Genomic DNA, 12704 nt, shown 5'->3' on the forward strand with positions numbered 1-12704 from the left:
CTTGTTTTTATTTTTAACCAGTGGAAGACTTCACAACTCAGAATGTAAGAGTTTTGCTAATTTAGTTATGTTTGCACCTTGATCCTTTATTGGTTCTTGCCTTCACCCCTGCTGATTATGCTCCCACTATGTCCATTAGGTCCAGTATGAAGCAGCTGCCATATTTTTTCGAACATTAGATCACTTTCTTGGATCATTATTTCTTAAACATTATCAAAACAAATTGTTTCTGCCTTGTTACATTTACCAGATTTTGCTCTTATTGTTTCAACTTGTCTTATTTCTCCAGTGAGCTTCTTGAAAATAGGGCTTTCCATTTTCCTGAGGCTACAATTTTAGTATAGTGCAAGACATAAAAAATAATGAACTGAGGCTTTAAAAAAACCTTGGACTCTATACTTGTGTCCAGAAAATGTTCGATTTTTTTGTTATCTAAATTTATATTCCAGATAGGATCAATAAATTTAAAATTTAAGCGTAACATTGAAGAAATAGTTATATTGAGGCACGATACTTCTTACATTCTCCCATAGTGGCATCCAAAATACTTTTCTTGATGCACCTTTAGAAACCATTTCACTTTAGATAGCAACAAAAATGGGGTAACATATCACTTATGAATTACCAGCTATGACACTACTTAAATGGATTATTTTATATTTTTGTCCATGTTGATGTTCTATACACTACATTTTAGACTTCCTAATTGAAAGAAAAATATGTTTACTGATCTTTTAATACCTATTACTACCTATAAGTACAAACAAAAAGTAGACATACAATCACAGGTGTGCTGATAACCCAAATCTCTTGGGATAGGTAGTTGTTCTCATCTGTAATGTTTGCCAATTCCCATTGTATAAACAAAGTGGAAAGAGTTGTAGACAAAATGGCTCTTGCAAGCTGATGCGTGCTGGCTTCAAACACTGCTGCACCTAGTGTTTGTGAGACTCAGGGAACATCTCTCCTATCTATCACCACTTTCCCAGATGCCATAAAATTGATATGGCTCTTATCAAGCCTCCATATCCATTTTGCTCTGATTTTTCTCTATCATTTTGTACAACTGATATTTCAAGAGTCTGGCTGCCTCTTAAATGAAAATAGTTACCCAGAGTCCCTGTTCAGGAACCAAACATTTTGGGTCTAGCTCTATATAACCTCTTATAGGCTGCTCACCTTAGTTCTCTGGTTGATTAAAGTAGTCATGTGTATCTTTCATGATATTTGTAAAACTTGGAATGTTAGGAAAACCACCATGAGTGTGTTGACTTTCCTGTTGAGAAGGGAGAATAGATTTCATTAAACTCCTACGGTATCCCAAATTTCCTTCCATTCTACTTGATGATCTTTCTTGTTTCCGATGTTCTCATTTCCTGTATAACACAAGCAAATATCCCTAATTCCTGAAACTTTCCTTCTGACTGTCCTGCATTGTATCACATGCATATATGCCATGAACTATTTATTTCCATCTTTTGTTTTATGGATCAGCTATGAAAAATAAGCTAAAGTATACAATGAAAAGGCTACCACTAGATGTGGTAGCCTACCAGATGTGATAGGCTACCACTATCACATCTGGATAGTAACAGTAGGAGTGGGAAAGTGTATTCATTTTACAGAAAGAGAGAGGCTTAAGGAGCAAAAGTAGAGGAACTATTAATAACACACTTCGTATAATCACTAGGAGACCCATCTGAATGACTCTGGAATTAGTAAGAATTGTAGTGTACCTGAGAGGGTCACAGATTGCTACATAGCGGTCAAAAGCCATAGCCACGAGCACACCAGATTCCGTAAAAGTAAATCCATGAAGAAAAAACATCTGGATAATGCAGGCATCTAGAGTGATTTCTCTTGCATTAAACCAGAGGATACCCAGTGTTGTTGACATTGTAGAAACAGTCAAGCCCAGGTCGGTGGCTGACAGCATGGAGAGGAAATAGTACATGGGTTCATGGAGACTGTGCTGGGTAGTAATGACAAACAGGATCATGCTGTTCCCAGAGAGGGCAATGGCATAAAAACAGCAGAAGGGGATGGAGAGCCAGGCATGGGCAGACTCCAGGCCAGGAATGCCAGTCAACAGGAAAGTTGGGAATTGAGATGTCACATTGAGAATTTCATGTTTTACTGGATTTGTAGTATTTATCCGTACAATGTTCCCATCCTATAAAAGTAATAAATTACTTTTATTTTATTTTATTATAGAAATGTATTTAGATAAATACTTAATTCAAAGTATTACCCAATGTTATAGAAAAGTTCTCTATCACATAAAAATTGTAAATAACATTTAATATTCATCTATCCATCATAATTAGGAACATTTGGCAATGATACAAGGATTTTTACCTTTAAACCAAAAATGTTCATAATTTCACATGTTTTGAAATATGTTATTTTTTATATTGATAGATTTTTTAGCTCAACCGGATTTGACGTATAAAGATGTAGTTATTTATTAGAATGTAGAAAACAGTAATTTCTCTGATGTGGGAAACGCACATGCTAAAGACACAGAGAAACCATTGCATCGATTTTGGGTATGTTGTATGTAAGATGAGTAAAAGAAATCTACTTAATGATATCCATGTGTTTACAGTGGATCTGCGGGTTTGAATCTATAGGCAGAGATTTCTACATTTTTGTTGCTATCATACTTGGGAAATTATCATTGTATTTCTCTTATTTTAATCCCATGGTATTGGTGAGCAACCACAGAGCCTAGATTATTAAGAGAAGACCAATGAAACCAGAGCTATGGAGATGTTGTAGGTAAGGACTTGCCCCTTCAACCAAGGTGAGTCTGGACAGCTTTGTGGGAACTATATAAACCAAAAGAACATGGTGTCATGGCTGAGTGTTATGTGGATAACATTGTTCAATTGCTTCAACAGTGAAGTCTGCTAAGGTTTTAATATTCAAATGCAAATTAAAGCATTTTATTGATCCTGAAAAAGCAGGTGAACTTGAGGGAATGAGCATCAACAACACTTGACAGTGGCTTGAGGTATGAATGGAAAAGTAAGTACCCAAGGTAGGGTATATTTTATTTCCCAAAACATGGCATTAAAGGCAAGGAGATAAATATACTGTGACCGAAGTCTATAAGTGGATGAAAGATTTTTGAAAGAGGGGAAGACTTAGAGGAATGAATAAATTTATAAACTGAGGTTAGAGATCAAAATAGACTGAAAATATTCAGAGAGGATTTGTTATATAAAAGTCCTTGAGAAAGTACAAGAGGTTGAATAGAATATGGTAGTAATTAGCTTTTAAAAAATGAAGATCAACATTTCCATTGACCCCTGAGAGTAAGTATAAAATGGGTAAGTGGTGGAGAATCATGTGAGGGAATTATTAGCCAATGTCTACCTTTCTCTCTTTGAATTGCAGGGAAGGGAGAGAGAGAGAGGGGAGTTACTGCTATATAAGAAGTATAAAGTGATAGATGTTGGTTTACAGATAAGATAGAATTTTTTTAGTAGACAGGGTATGAAAGGGACTTGTGACTTTGTATAAAATTAGATGTTATAGAGCCTTGTTCAGTTAGAATTCTAAAAATATAGGCTTTCATTGTTAAAATAAATTATAGCAAAACTACTTATGATGTTAACATTTTGCAATTGAGCCTTAAAAAATACTATGTGAAAGAGTGTGGCGTTTACTTCATGGTAGCAAATACTCTGAAATAAGCATACATATTATCATTGTTTTCATGCAAGTTTTTATAGTTTCTGTTAAATCTCTAGTTTCTTGAGTTTCACTTCTATCTCAGAAATTTTATTAAAATATTTAGCTATAATTTGTTAGATAATGTTATATAGATTTCTAAGGATAGGATGGAAGACTCTAATGTCATCTTGTTTTTCTGTTAGCCAAGTAATAAGCAAAGCACAAAGTCAGCAAAATGAATTTCAAACCACCTTACCAGCATCATAGGGAAAGAGGAGTCTTCTTTGTCTTTAGTAGTAGAGAGAGTACACACTGGTTTTGGAGCTATATACTTTATAGTAAGCTGGGATTGAGCAGTGGAATTACAGTAAAATGAAGATGTCTCTGGGGCCATGGATAAAGAAAAGCCAAAATCCCTTTCTCTCCATCTATAAATACTATGGGATCCCAGAAGAATTTAAGCTACTAACTCAAGTGAACAATGGCACTAAGGGACCTTAAATTTAAATAAAGGAAACAGAATCAAACATATGAGAATGGTCTTACATATTAATATTTTCTATTTCTAGAAAGTCATCCAACCAAGGATGGAAAATATTTAGAATAAAATCTGCATGCATACTAAACATGTTGTGACTTTTACCTTGCCATTATTCACTAAACAATGCAATCTAACTATTTACATATCTTTTACATTATATGAGGCATTATAAATAATTGAGAGATGATTTAATGTATACAGAATGATGTTCATGGGCTATGGGGAAAGACCACACCATTTTACATAAATGTTGTAGTATCGGTGCATTTTGGTGTGTGTATGAGGGTCTTAGAACCAATTTGTAATAGATGCTTCAGGATGATTGTAAATGGTAAGTTTATACATTGTTCTAGGTCCTGGGAAATAGAGAGATTCATATGATTGTCTCTGGATTATAAATGTTAAGTGAGGACAACAAATCTAACCTCTGTTTATTGGAATAATTATAGTGGCAATGAAGAAAAAGGAAAAACGTCTCCCCAGTCTCTTGACTCCTATGCATATATTGCCATATTGATGCATAAGGAATATGATAAACTAATTCTCAAATCTATCTTCCTACAGATAGATACCCACTAGTTTTATCCAGAGAATGGGTCGTTTCCTGATAACCTGATGTACTAAGTGGGATATATTGTGCTAGCGTGTGGGGTCTCTCAGGTGGATGGCAAGTACACATGGTCATGTGGACTTGACCTCTTACTTGCTCTTTTTCTGCTGTAGTCAGTTCAAAGTTCTAGTTTTGTGGGGGAAGTTTGGCCATACTTGTCCATATGGGCAGTTGAGTAATGGATGCAGATCATTCTATAGTCTGACAGTTGTAGGTTCATAGAAAAGAAGATTCATACCCAAACATTGTGTCTCTCCTTCATAGAGAAGCCAAGCACTGTCAGAGGGATTGTTATGCTTGTCAGGATACGACTATCAGCATAGATGGATGTATTAATAAATTGATCTATTTTTTATTATTATTCCTATGCATTCTTCTTTTAGAAATTTCAGTGCGGAAGGTGTGACATGTTTAATTCAAGCACTGTAACTACATGACAGATTCCATCAATTATTTATAGTGATATTTCAACAAGGAAAATGGACTAAGATCAAATCATACAAACTTTGAGCCAGTGCAAAAGAACACAAGCATTCATCAGTATTGCCCTCAAATATCTTACAATCTAATGAGGGTTTCCATAGGAATTCTTGATCAGATTACAAAATAATAAAATAGTTCCTGATTATCACTGACTATTTATATTCAAGTCCTTGTGTAATCTTCTCCTCATGAGTTTAGGTAGGATCTGTGACTTTCTTGTAAATCATAGAATACAGCAAAGGGGATAGGATATTATTTCTATGCTTATGTCATCCTGGCTCTGAGGACACAGCTGCCAGGTTGTCAGGCCCATGTGGGAAAGAACTGAGTGTAGCCAACAACTAGCCAGGAACTAAATGTGGACTTTTCTAGCCAATAGCTATCATGAAATTGAATTCTTCAATTAAACAGGCCACAAGGAACTTATGGAATCCTGCTAATAACTATGAATGCTTGGAAAAATATCCTTTCCCTTTTGAGACTGAAATGAGACTCTAGACTATGTTTTTAAGAGGACTCAGCTAAGCTGCACCAGACTATTAGAGAAGATGAGAGAAAAAATGTTTGTGTTTACGGTACCACTTAAGAGTTTAAAGAAATATATTTTGATTGTTTTTCAATAGCCAACCATCTCTGAATTTTAATACACATAGAAATAGTAACACACAGAGTGATATTTGCCTCTGTTCCAAGTGATATATCAATACAATTTCTTGAGCTTTTGAAATTATTGTGGCCAAAGACTGCATTGTTTACCCATAATGCATCAAATGAAACACTGAGAACATATCTGGAAACAGTATAGAAAGCAAACAACCATTTATTAAATTATAAATATTTAATAGAAAAATACTATAATCACCTACATGCAGTAAGCTGTGCAGTTTTCCATGTTCTGCTCAATAATTTATCACTTGTAACTGCACCATAACAGATGATGTAGAATAGAGATGAACATTTTTTTCTCCTTTGTTAAAGACTCAATAAGAAATACTTGAAGCTTTGTTAGGCCACACACTTGTCTGTCTTAGCTACTCATCTTTTATGTTGCAGTATGAAAACAGTCATTGACAATACTGAATGGACATGACTATATTCCATTTAAAATTCATTTATAAAATCAGGTACCAAGTCAAATTTTGCCTGTGGGATGGGCCAGAGTTGGCAAATCCTGGTATAAAATATTACTAGATATCCTCTTCTACTCCATGCAGTGACTGTTCTCTTCAATAAACTAAAGTAGTTATTACTTTGAGTCAACATTGTGGGTTAACTTTACTATAATTTTGTTTTTGTGGTATAATAAAATATAAATATATTGAATAATACAGTAGGTGTTGGCAGTGTCAAGTCAGAACACTAGAATCTGTTGGCTCTTAGTTTCACCAAGGAATGTATTCAGGGAGATACATAGAGGAGTTTCACATGGTGAGGTTTATTACAAGCAAGCAAAAGCAAAGGAGAATTGCACCTCAGAGGCAACTGAGGATGGACAGCTCCACCAGGCAGCCAAGTACATAGAAAGCTCATCTAATGAAGTACATACTTCAAAGGAACAGCAACCAATATAAAAATGCAATTTTTCTTTTGCTATTATTTCTTTCATTAATTCATAATGGAAGTACAACAATTTGGAATCTGATGGATTGATATAGAAATCCTGACTCTGTCATCAGTAGTTCTGTGACCTTTGGCCTGGTACTTACTGCAAAATGTGGACAATAATATAATATTACTCTAAGTATTACTTGAAACAAAGTATTTACCATTCTTATGACAGTGCTTTCACAAGGGTGATACACATAGCATGGGATACTTATTTGGGTAAAACTTTGTAAATGCTGATAGTTTCGTAATTTTGCTTGAAGTGTTTTAAAATTTTTACTTTCAATTCCCAGAACTCCCAGGTACATATCTAGTTCTTCTCCCAAGGCTAAGACTTCTTTGGAGTTTTCAGTCAGGCCCCTTTGCAAGCTTCATGAACTCTTTTAGGCTGCCAAGATATTACTTAGTAAGTTCCTGCTTTACTGACCTACTTACATATTTTTCTGTCCTCTATCCATCCCCAGCCTTCCCTTGTCACTGCTTTGAGAAGAAAATTAAAACGTTTCCTCTAAATAAAAAAAAATTTTTTTACTTTCAAATGAAATGAAATAGTACATGTAAAATCCTTAGCAAGGTTCCAAAACATAGTAAAACAAAGGAAAAAAAACCTCAAATTGTCTTTATTCCTAATTTGAAAAATAAAAACAGATTCCTGATTCCTTGTTCCCTTTATTCTTTCTTTCCCCACACTAAGCAGTGAACTTTTAAAGAATATAATGCACATTGATTTATGCATGACAGAATGTCAAAAAAAGTTAGAAAAGTTTAATTTTCTTGTATAGACTGTACCCAAGTCCACTATCATAAGACATCTTAATACATTTGCTAATTTTAAAGAATCCATTCATGCTTTCTCATCATTGAACCAAAATCCTCAAATTCTAAGATTGGGTAAACATAGATGATGAAAGAAAGTGGCAGAAAGACAGGGAGGGGGAAGGGAGATAATAAATGATAATGAGAGTTAATGAGTGGTACAGTGAAACAAAGAAAAACCAGAGTTGAGGAATGTTATCTGGAGATCAGAGAAGGGTCATCTTGCCCCAGAGGTTAAAGCAGCCAATGAAATAACATGTGATTATGTATGGGAGAAGATGTATCCCCCATTTTTGTAACCTGCTCCAAACAGTATATAAGGAAGGCCCCCTTTGTTCTTGGGGCCCAGTCTTTGGACTTGAGTCTGCTGAGTTGCTGCTGGCTTGCTTAATAAACTTACTTCCAGAAAGCTTTGGTGCCTTCTCTGTCTCTGTCTGAGCCCTCCTGCAACATTTCTGGGGATCTGGCAGGATGTAGAGGTTGGTGTTTTCACCTCCTTGTCGCTGGCTTGCTGGGAGGGCCACCCCTGCCAAACACCACCAGACTGTGTTGATCCAAGGGAAGGGAGCCCCTCTCTTGGTTAGCCAAGGAGGCAAATTCCAGTTGCATAAAGGAACCTGGAAAGGCTCAGGAACCAACCTGGGAGCCCTGCTCATCAGACTGGTAAGAACTGGGTTTCAAATTCAGGCCTGCCTTGGGGGGGAAGGGGTCAAAGGGGAGTCTGATCAACTCCCAAAGACACCATAGTAACTGCCTTTTGGGGTGAAACCGTGTGTCTTTCAGGTTTAGGGAGCACAGTGTAAGTACTGTGCTCTGTGAAAGTGTATGAAAGTGCAAGCCTGAGACATAGCTTTGTTTGAAGCAAGTGCAGAGTACCGATCCATGGGTCTGTGGCAAAATCATATGGTCTAGGGTGAGCCCTAACAGGGCCTCTAGTCCAGGGCTTATACAAACTCACTACAGCCAAGAGATACCTAAATCTCTGTGAGGCGAGCGGCCAGAGACAGATGAAGCAAGTGGTGTTATTTGGTTTTCCCTGTGTGCTGGAGAGGAGGACCCCTTACCTCCTTTCCACAGTCCTCATCCCTTCTGTCTTTGTCTCTGTCTTAACTCCTGGCAAACAGGAGGAATGGGAGGAGGTCAGAGTAAGAACACTCCCCGAGAGTGCACGCTTAAGAACTTTAAGAGGGGATTTAATAGAGATTGCAGGGTCAAGCTGACTCCTGGCAAACTTAGGACCTTCTGAAAATAGACCGGTCTACATTTGGTGTAGGATGCCCTTGGAGGAGTCATTAGATAAGGTCAGAGTCAATAGAGTATTTAAAGTGGTTATAAGAGAGCCTGAAACACTCAGATGTTTCCTTATATTGACTGCTGGCAGGATACAGTCCTCAGTCAGCCCACATGGCTGAAGCTTCACTGAGAGGAAGCATGTAGGGTTATGGTAACCATGGTGGCAACAGCTTCCAAGTGCAGGGAAAAAAATGTAAAAAGTCAGAGAAACCCATATTAGTGGGGGAATTTGAGGAGTCCCCCACCCCTTATGTGTCACTGTACAGATTAGAGAATTTCTAGGATCTGCAGGTTTCTGCTGGATCTGGATGCCCAATTACTTTCTCTTGGCAAAACCCCTTTATGAATCCACAAAGAGGGGGAAAAGGAAACCTGTGGTATAGAGAGAGGAAAAAGAAAAGTACTTTAAAGAAATTAAGAGGGCACTCACAAACACCCCTGCTCTGGGCTTGCCAGGTTGATGAAGCCCTTCTTCCCATATGTACATGAGAGACTGGGGACAGCTGTGGGAGTCTTGACCCAGCTGCCAAGTTCCTGGCACTGCCTTGTGGCCTATTTATCAAAGCAACTCGATATAGTTTTCTGAGGCTGGCTGCCCTGCCTGCATGCCCTGGTGGCCATTGCTGTGTGTTGGCTGAAGCAGATGAGCTAATTTTTGGACAAGAACTCACAGTCTGAGTACCCCACTATGTTTTGACTCTCATGGAATATTAAAAAATATTACTGGTTAACAAACTCTCCAATGGTCAAATATCAAAGCATGTTATGTGAAAACCCACATGTCTGGCTGGAGTTGTTAAGACTCTAAACCTAGCCATCCTATTATTCAGACCCACTGGAGCATGACTGCTTAGAGGTTATGGATGAGGTGTTCTCCAGACTTGACTGACCAGCCTATTAGTCACCCAGATGTTGAGTATTTCATGGATGGCAACAGCTTTGTCCAGGATGACACACTTTTTGCTGGATACACAGTAGTGACTCTGTACACTGAAATTAAAGCATGACCACTGCCAGTTGGAACTCTAACTCAGGAGAAAAAGTGTTAAATATGTACAAAAAATTCTAAAATTACTAAAAGCTGTATGGACCCCTAAGTGAGTAGCCGTCATACACTTCTGAGGGCACCAGAAGGAGGAGATGACAGTTGTTCAGGAAACCAAAAGGCTGATAGGGAAGCCAAGTGAGCAGCCTTCCCAAGAGGACAAACCTCAGTCTCACTGTCAGCTGCCTTGTTCTTGTGCCCCTTATCTGAATGGGACCCATGGTATACTTCACAAAAACAGGCTTGATTCGAAAGTGAAGGAGGAAATTTTCTACTGGATGGAAGGTGGAAGTTTACTGATTGCCACATTGCCATACCTGAGTCACTGGGTCCCACATTTGTCAAGTGAAGGACCTCACTCAGGGCAGACAGCTCTTGAGACCACCTTGGGCCAGCATTTTTATGTCCCAAGCTCTCAAACATAAGTAAGACAGTATGTGAAATTTGCAGTCTGTGTGCCAGAAACAACCCTTCACAAGGGCCAAGATGTAAATATTTACTGGCATTTGTCTGCACTGTCTCAAGATAGATGAAAGCCTTCCCCACTCAACTGAGAAAGCCCAAGAAGTAGCCAGATGCCTGTTAAAGAAAATTGTTGCCCTCAACGCAGAGGAACTAAGGCAGATACTCTAAAGCAACTGAGGCCAATAGAAGATGGGGACCAGGAACTAGAGAAAAGGTTAGATCAAGAAGAATTAACCTAGAAGGTAACACACATGCACAGGAAATCAATGTGAGTCAACTCCCTGTATAGCTATCCTTATCTCAACTAGCAAAAACCCTTGATCCTTCCTATTATTGCTTATACTTTCTCTTCAACAAAATTAGAGATAAGGGCAAATAGTTTCTGCTGGATATTGAGGGGATGAGGGGGAGAGGGAGGGAGTGGGGGGGTAAGGAAGGAGGTTGGGGGAAGGGGGGAGAAATGACCCAAACATTGTATGTACATATGAATAAAAAATAAATAAAAGAAAATAAAAGAAAAAGAAAATCATCCCTTAATTCAGAATACTTGTGTCTATTGTGTAAGACAATGGGCCGGGCTTTGTGGCTGAGGTCATACAGTTGATGACAAGAGAGTAGGAATAACTTAAAAGCTACACATGGCCTACTGCCCCCAAAGCTTGGGGAAAATAAAACATATAAATAGAACTCTAACATTGCAATTAGGAAAACTATGCTAGGAGACCCACTTCCAATGGGATCAATTATTAGGTCAAGCCCCATCAAATGGAGAGGTCTCTCCCCTTTTGAAATTCTTTTTGGCCATCCACCCTCTGTAATCAAGGGCCTGTTAGGGGACCTTAAGAAAATAGATGACCTCACCCTGAGACAGCAGATACAGGCCCTTGGGTTGACTCTTTCATAAAACAGTGACTGGTTAAGAGAGAGCCTCTCTGTTAGCCTGACAACTCCCATGCACCCTTATAAACCAGGGGATGCTGTTTGGGTAAAGGAATGGAATGTTCAATCATTAAAGCACCACTGGAAGGGCCCTTTGTTGTTTTTTGTCCACCCCCACCACTGTTAAAGTAACAGAGATCATTCCCTGGATCCACCAGAGCTGAATGAAGCCAGCTTCCCTTGAATGGGAGTACATCCCTGACCCAGCCTCACCATACAAGATCACCCTTTGGAACACCAGTGCCCTTCCCTGACAGGACCCAGCTTCCCAGAAGACAACAGGAGACCACGGATGATGAGATGTCAGCCATGCTGTAGTCACTCCGGAAGTTTACTAGTCTACACACTGCAGAATCTTGAAGAGTTGCCCATCTCACCTTTGTGGATGAGTCCATTCTGTGTATTCTTCTTGCTAATCTTGGTCAGGTCTCTACCTGGGGACCTCCAGCTTTGGACTGTGACTCATGTATGTGTACTACCTGAGCGGGTAGTACTGTTACCAAAACTCTGGTTTTCCATACTTAATATTCCTGTGCAGTCACCATTGTTGGGTCATGCACCCACAACCATACCACCTACTCAGTGTGCTTTCCTAATGGTCAGTATATATGTTTTAATCCCATATATCACCCTTGGGAACAATGGCTAGAGGTCTGAAGTTTCACCAGCACTGGGAAGCTCATTAACTACACCTGGGTTAATGACCCTCCAACAAACCTGTGTCCATATACTTTGACATGTGTGCCACAATAGCTGAAAACACCAGGCCTAGGACAACTCTGGGAGGCTAACCTGGAAAGGACCTATAGGTTAAATAACAAGTATATATGCCCAAAAGATGACAGTGGGACATCTGGTTGTACTTGCTATGAAACTCTACTGTCCTTATTGGGGTTGTAAAAGGTGGGCAACTTGGCTAAAAAGGGAGGTCCATACCTCACATGGAACTGCCTCTCTTTTACAAAAAAGGAAAACAACATGCGAATGCACTCTTGGTGTCTGTGACCCTGTAAATTTCACTATTTTCAACCTCAATGAAATAGACTGGAAAGTTGGGAAAAAGTTTGACATTTTAATCTATAAAAAGGGAATAAACCCTGGTACTTTGCTACATTTTCAACTCATCATGATCACTCGTGAGAGCTCCTCATACCAGGTCTTTCACTCCTTCAATGAGGGGATACAAAGTGAGTTTCCCATTTCAGTTAAAACCAAAATCCTGTTCC

At 38.6% G+C, this 12704-nt stretch overlaps 1 protein-coding gene across 1 annotated transcript; it reads right to left on the reverse strand.

Annotated features, from left to right (window-relative positions):
- Nucleotides 1-1549: 1549 nt before the first annotated feature.
- LOC141424582 (olfactory receptor 51F1-like) lies at nt 1550-11873 on the reverse strand. Its single transcript, XM_074077907.1, has 2 exons — nt 11697-11873; nt 1550-2173 (listed from the first exon to the last, which is right to left on the reverse strand). Exons 1-2 carry the CDS (start codon nt 11871-11873, stop codon nt 1550-1552), a joined length of 801 nt encoding a protein of 266 aa, XP_073934008.1.
- Nucleotides 11874-12704: the final 831 nt, after the last annotated feature.

Source organism: Castor canadensis, chromosome 1, assembly GCF_047511655.1.
Source record: "Castor canadensis chromosome 1, mCasCan1.hap1v2, whole genome shotgun sequence".
Taxonomy (NCBI): Eukaryota; Metazoa; Chordata; class Mammalia; order Rodentia; family Castoridae; genus Castor; species Castor canadensis.

Coding starts and splice junctions, on each gene's coding strand:
- LOC141424582 (XM_074077907.1), bottom strand. CDS start 11,873: ATGGACTCATCCACAAAGGTGAGATGGGCAACTCTTCAAGATTCTGCA. Junction 2,174..11,696: donor GTGTTCCAAAGGGTGATCTT/GTATGGTGAGGC, acceptor TTACTTTTATAG/GATGGGAACATTGTACGGAT.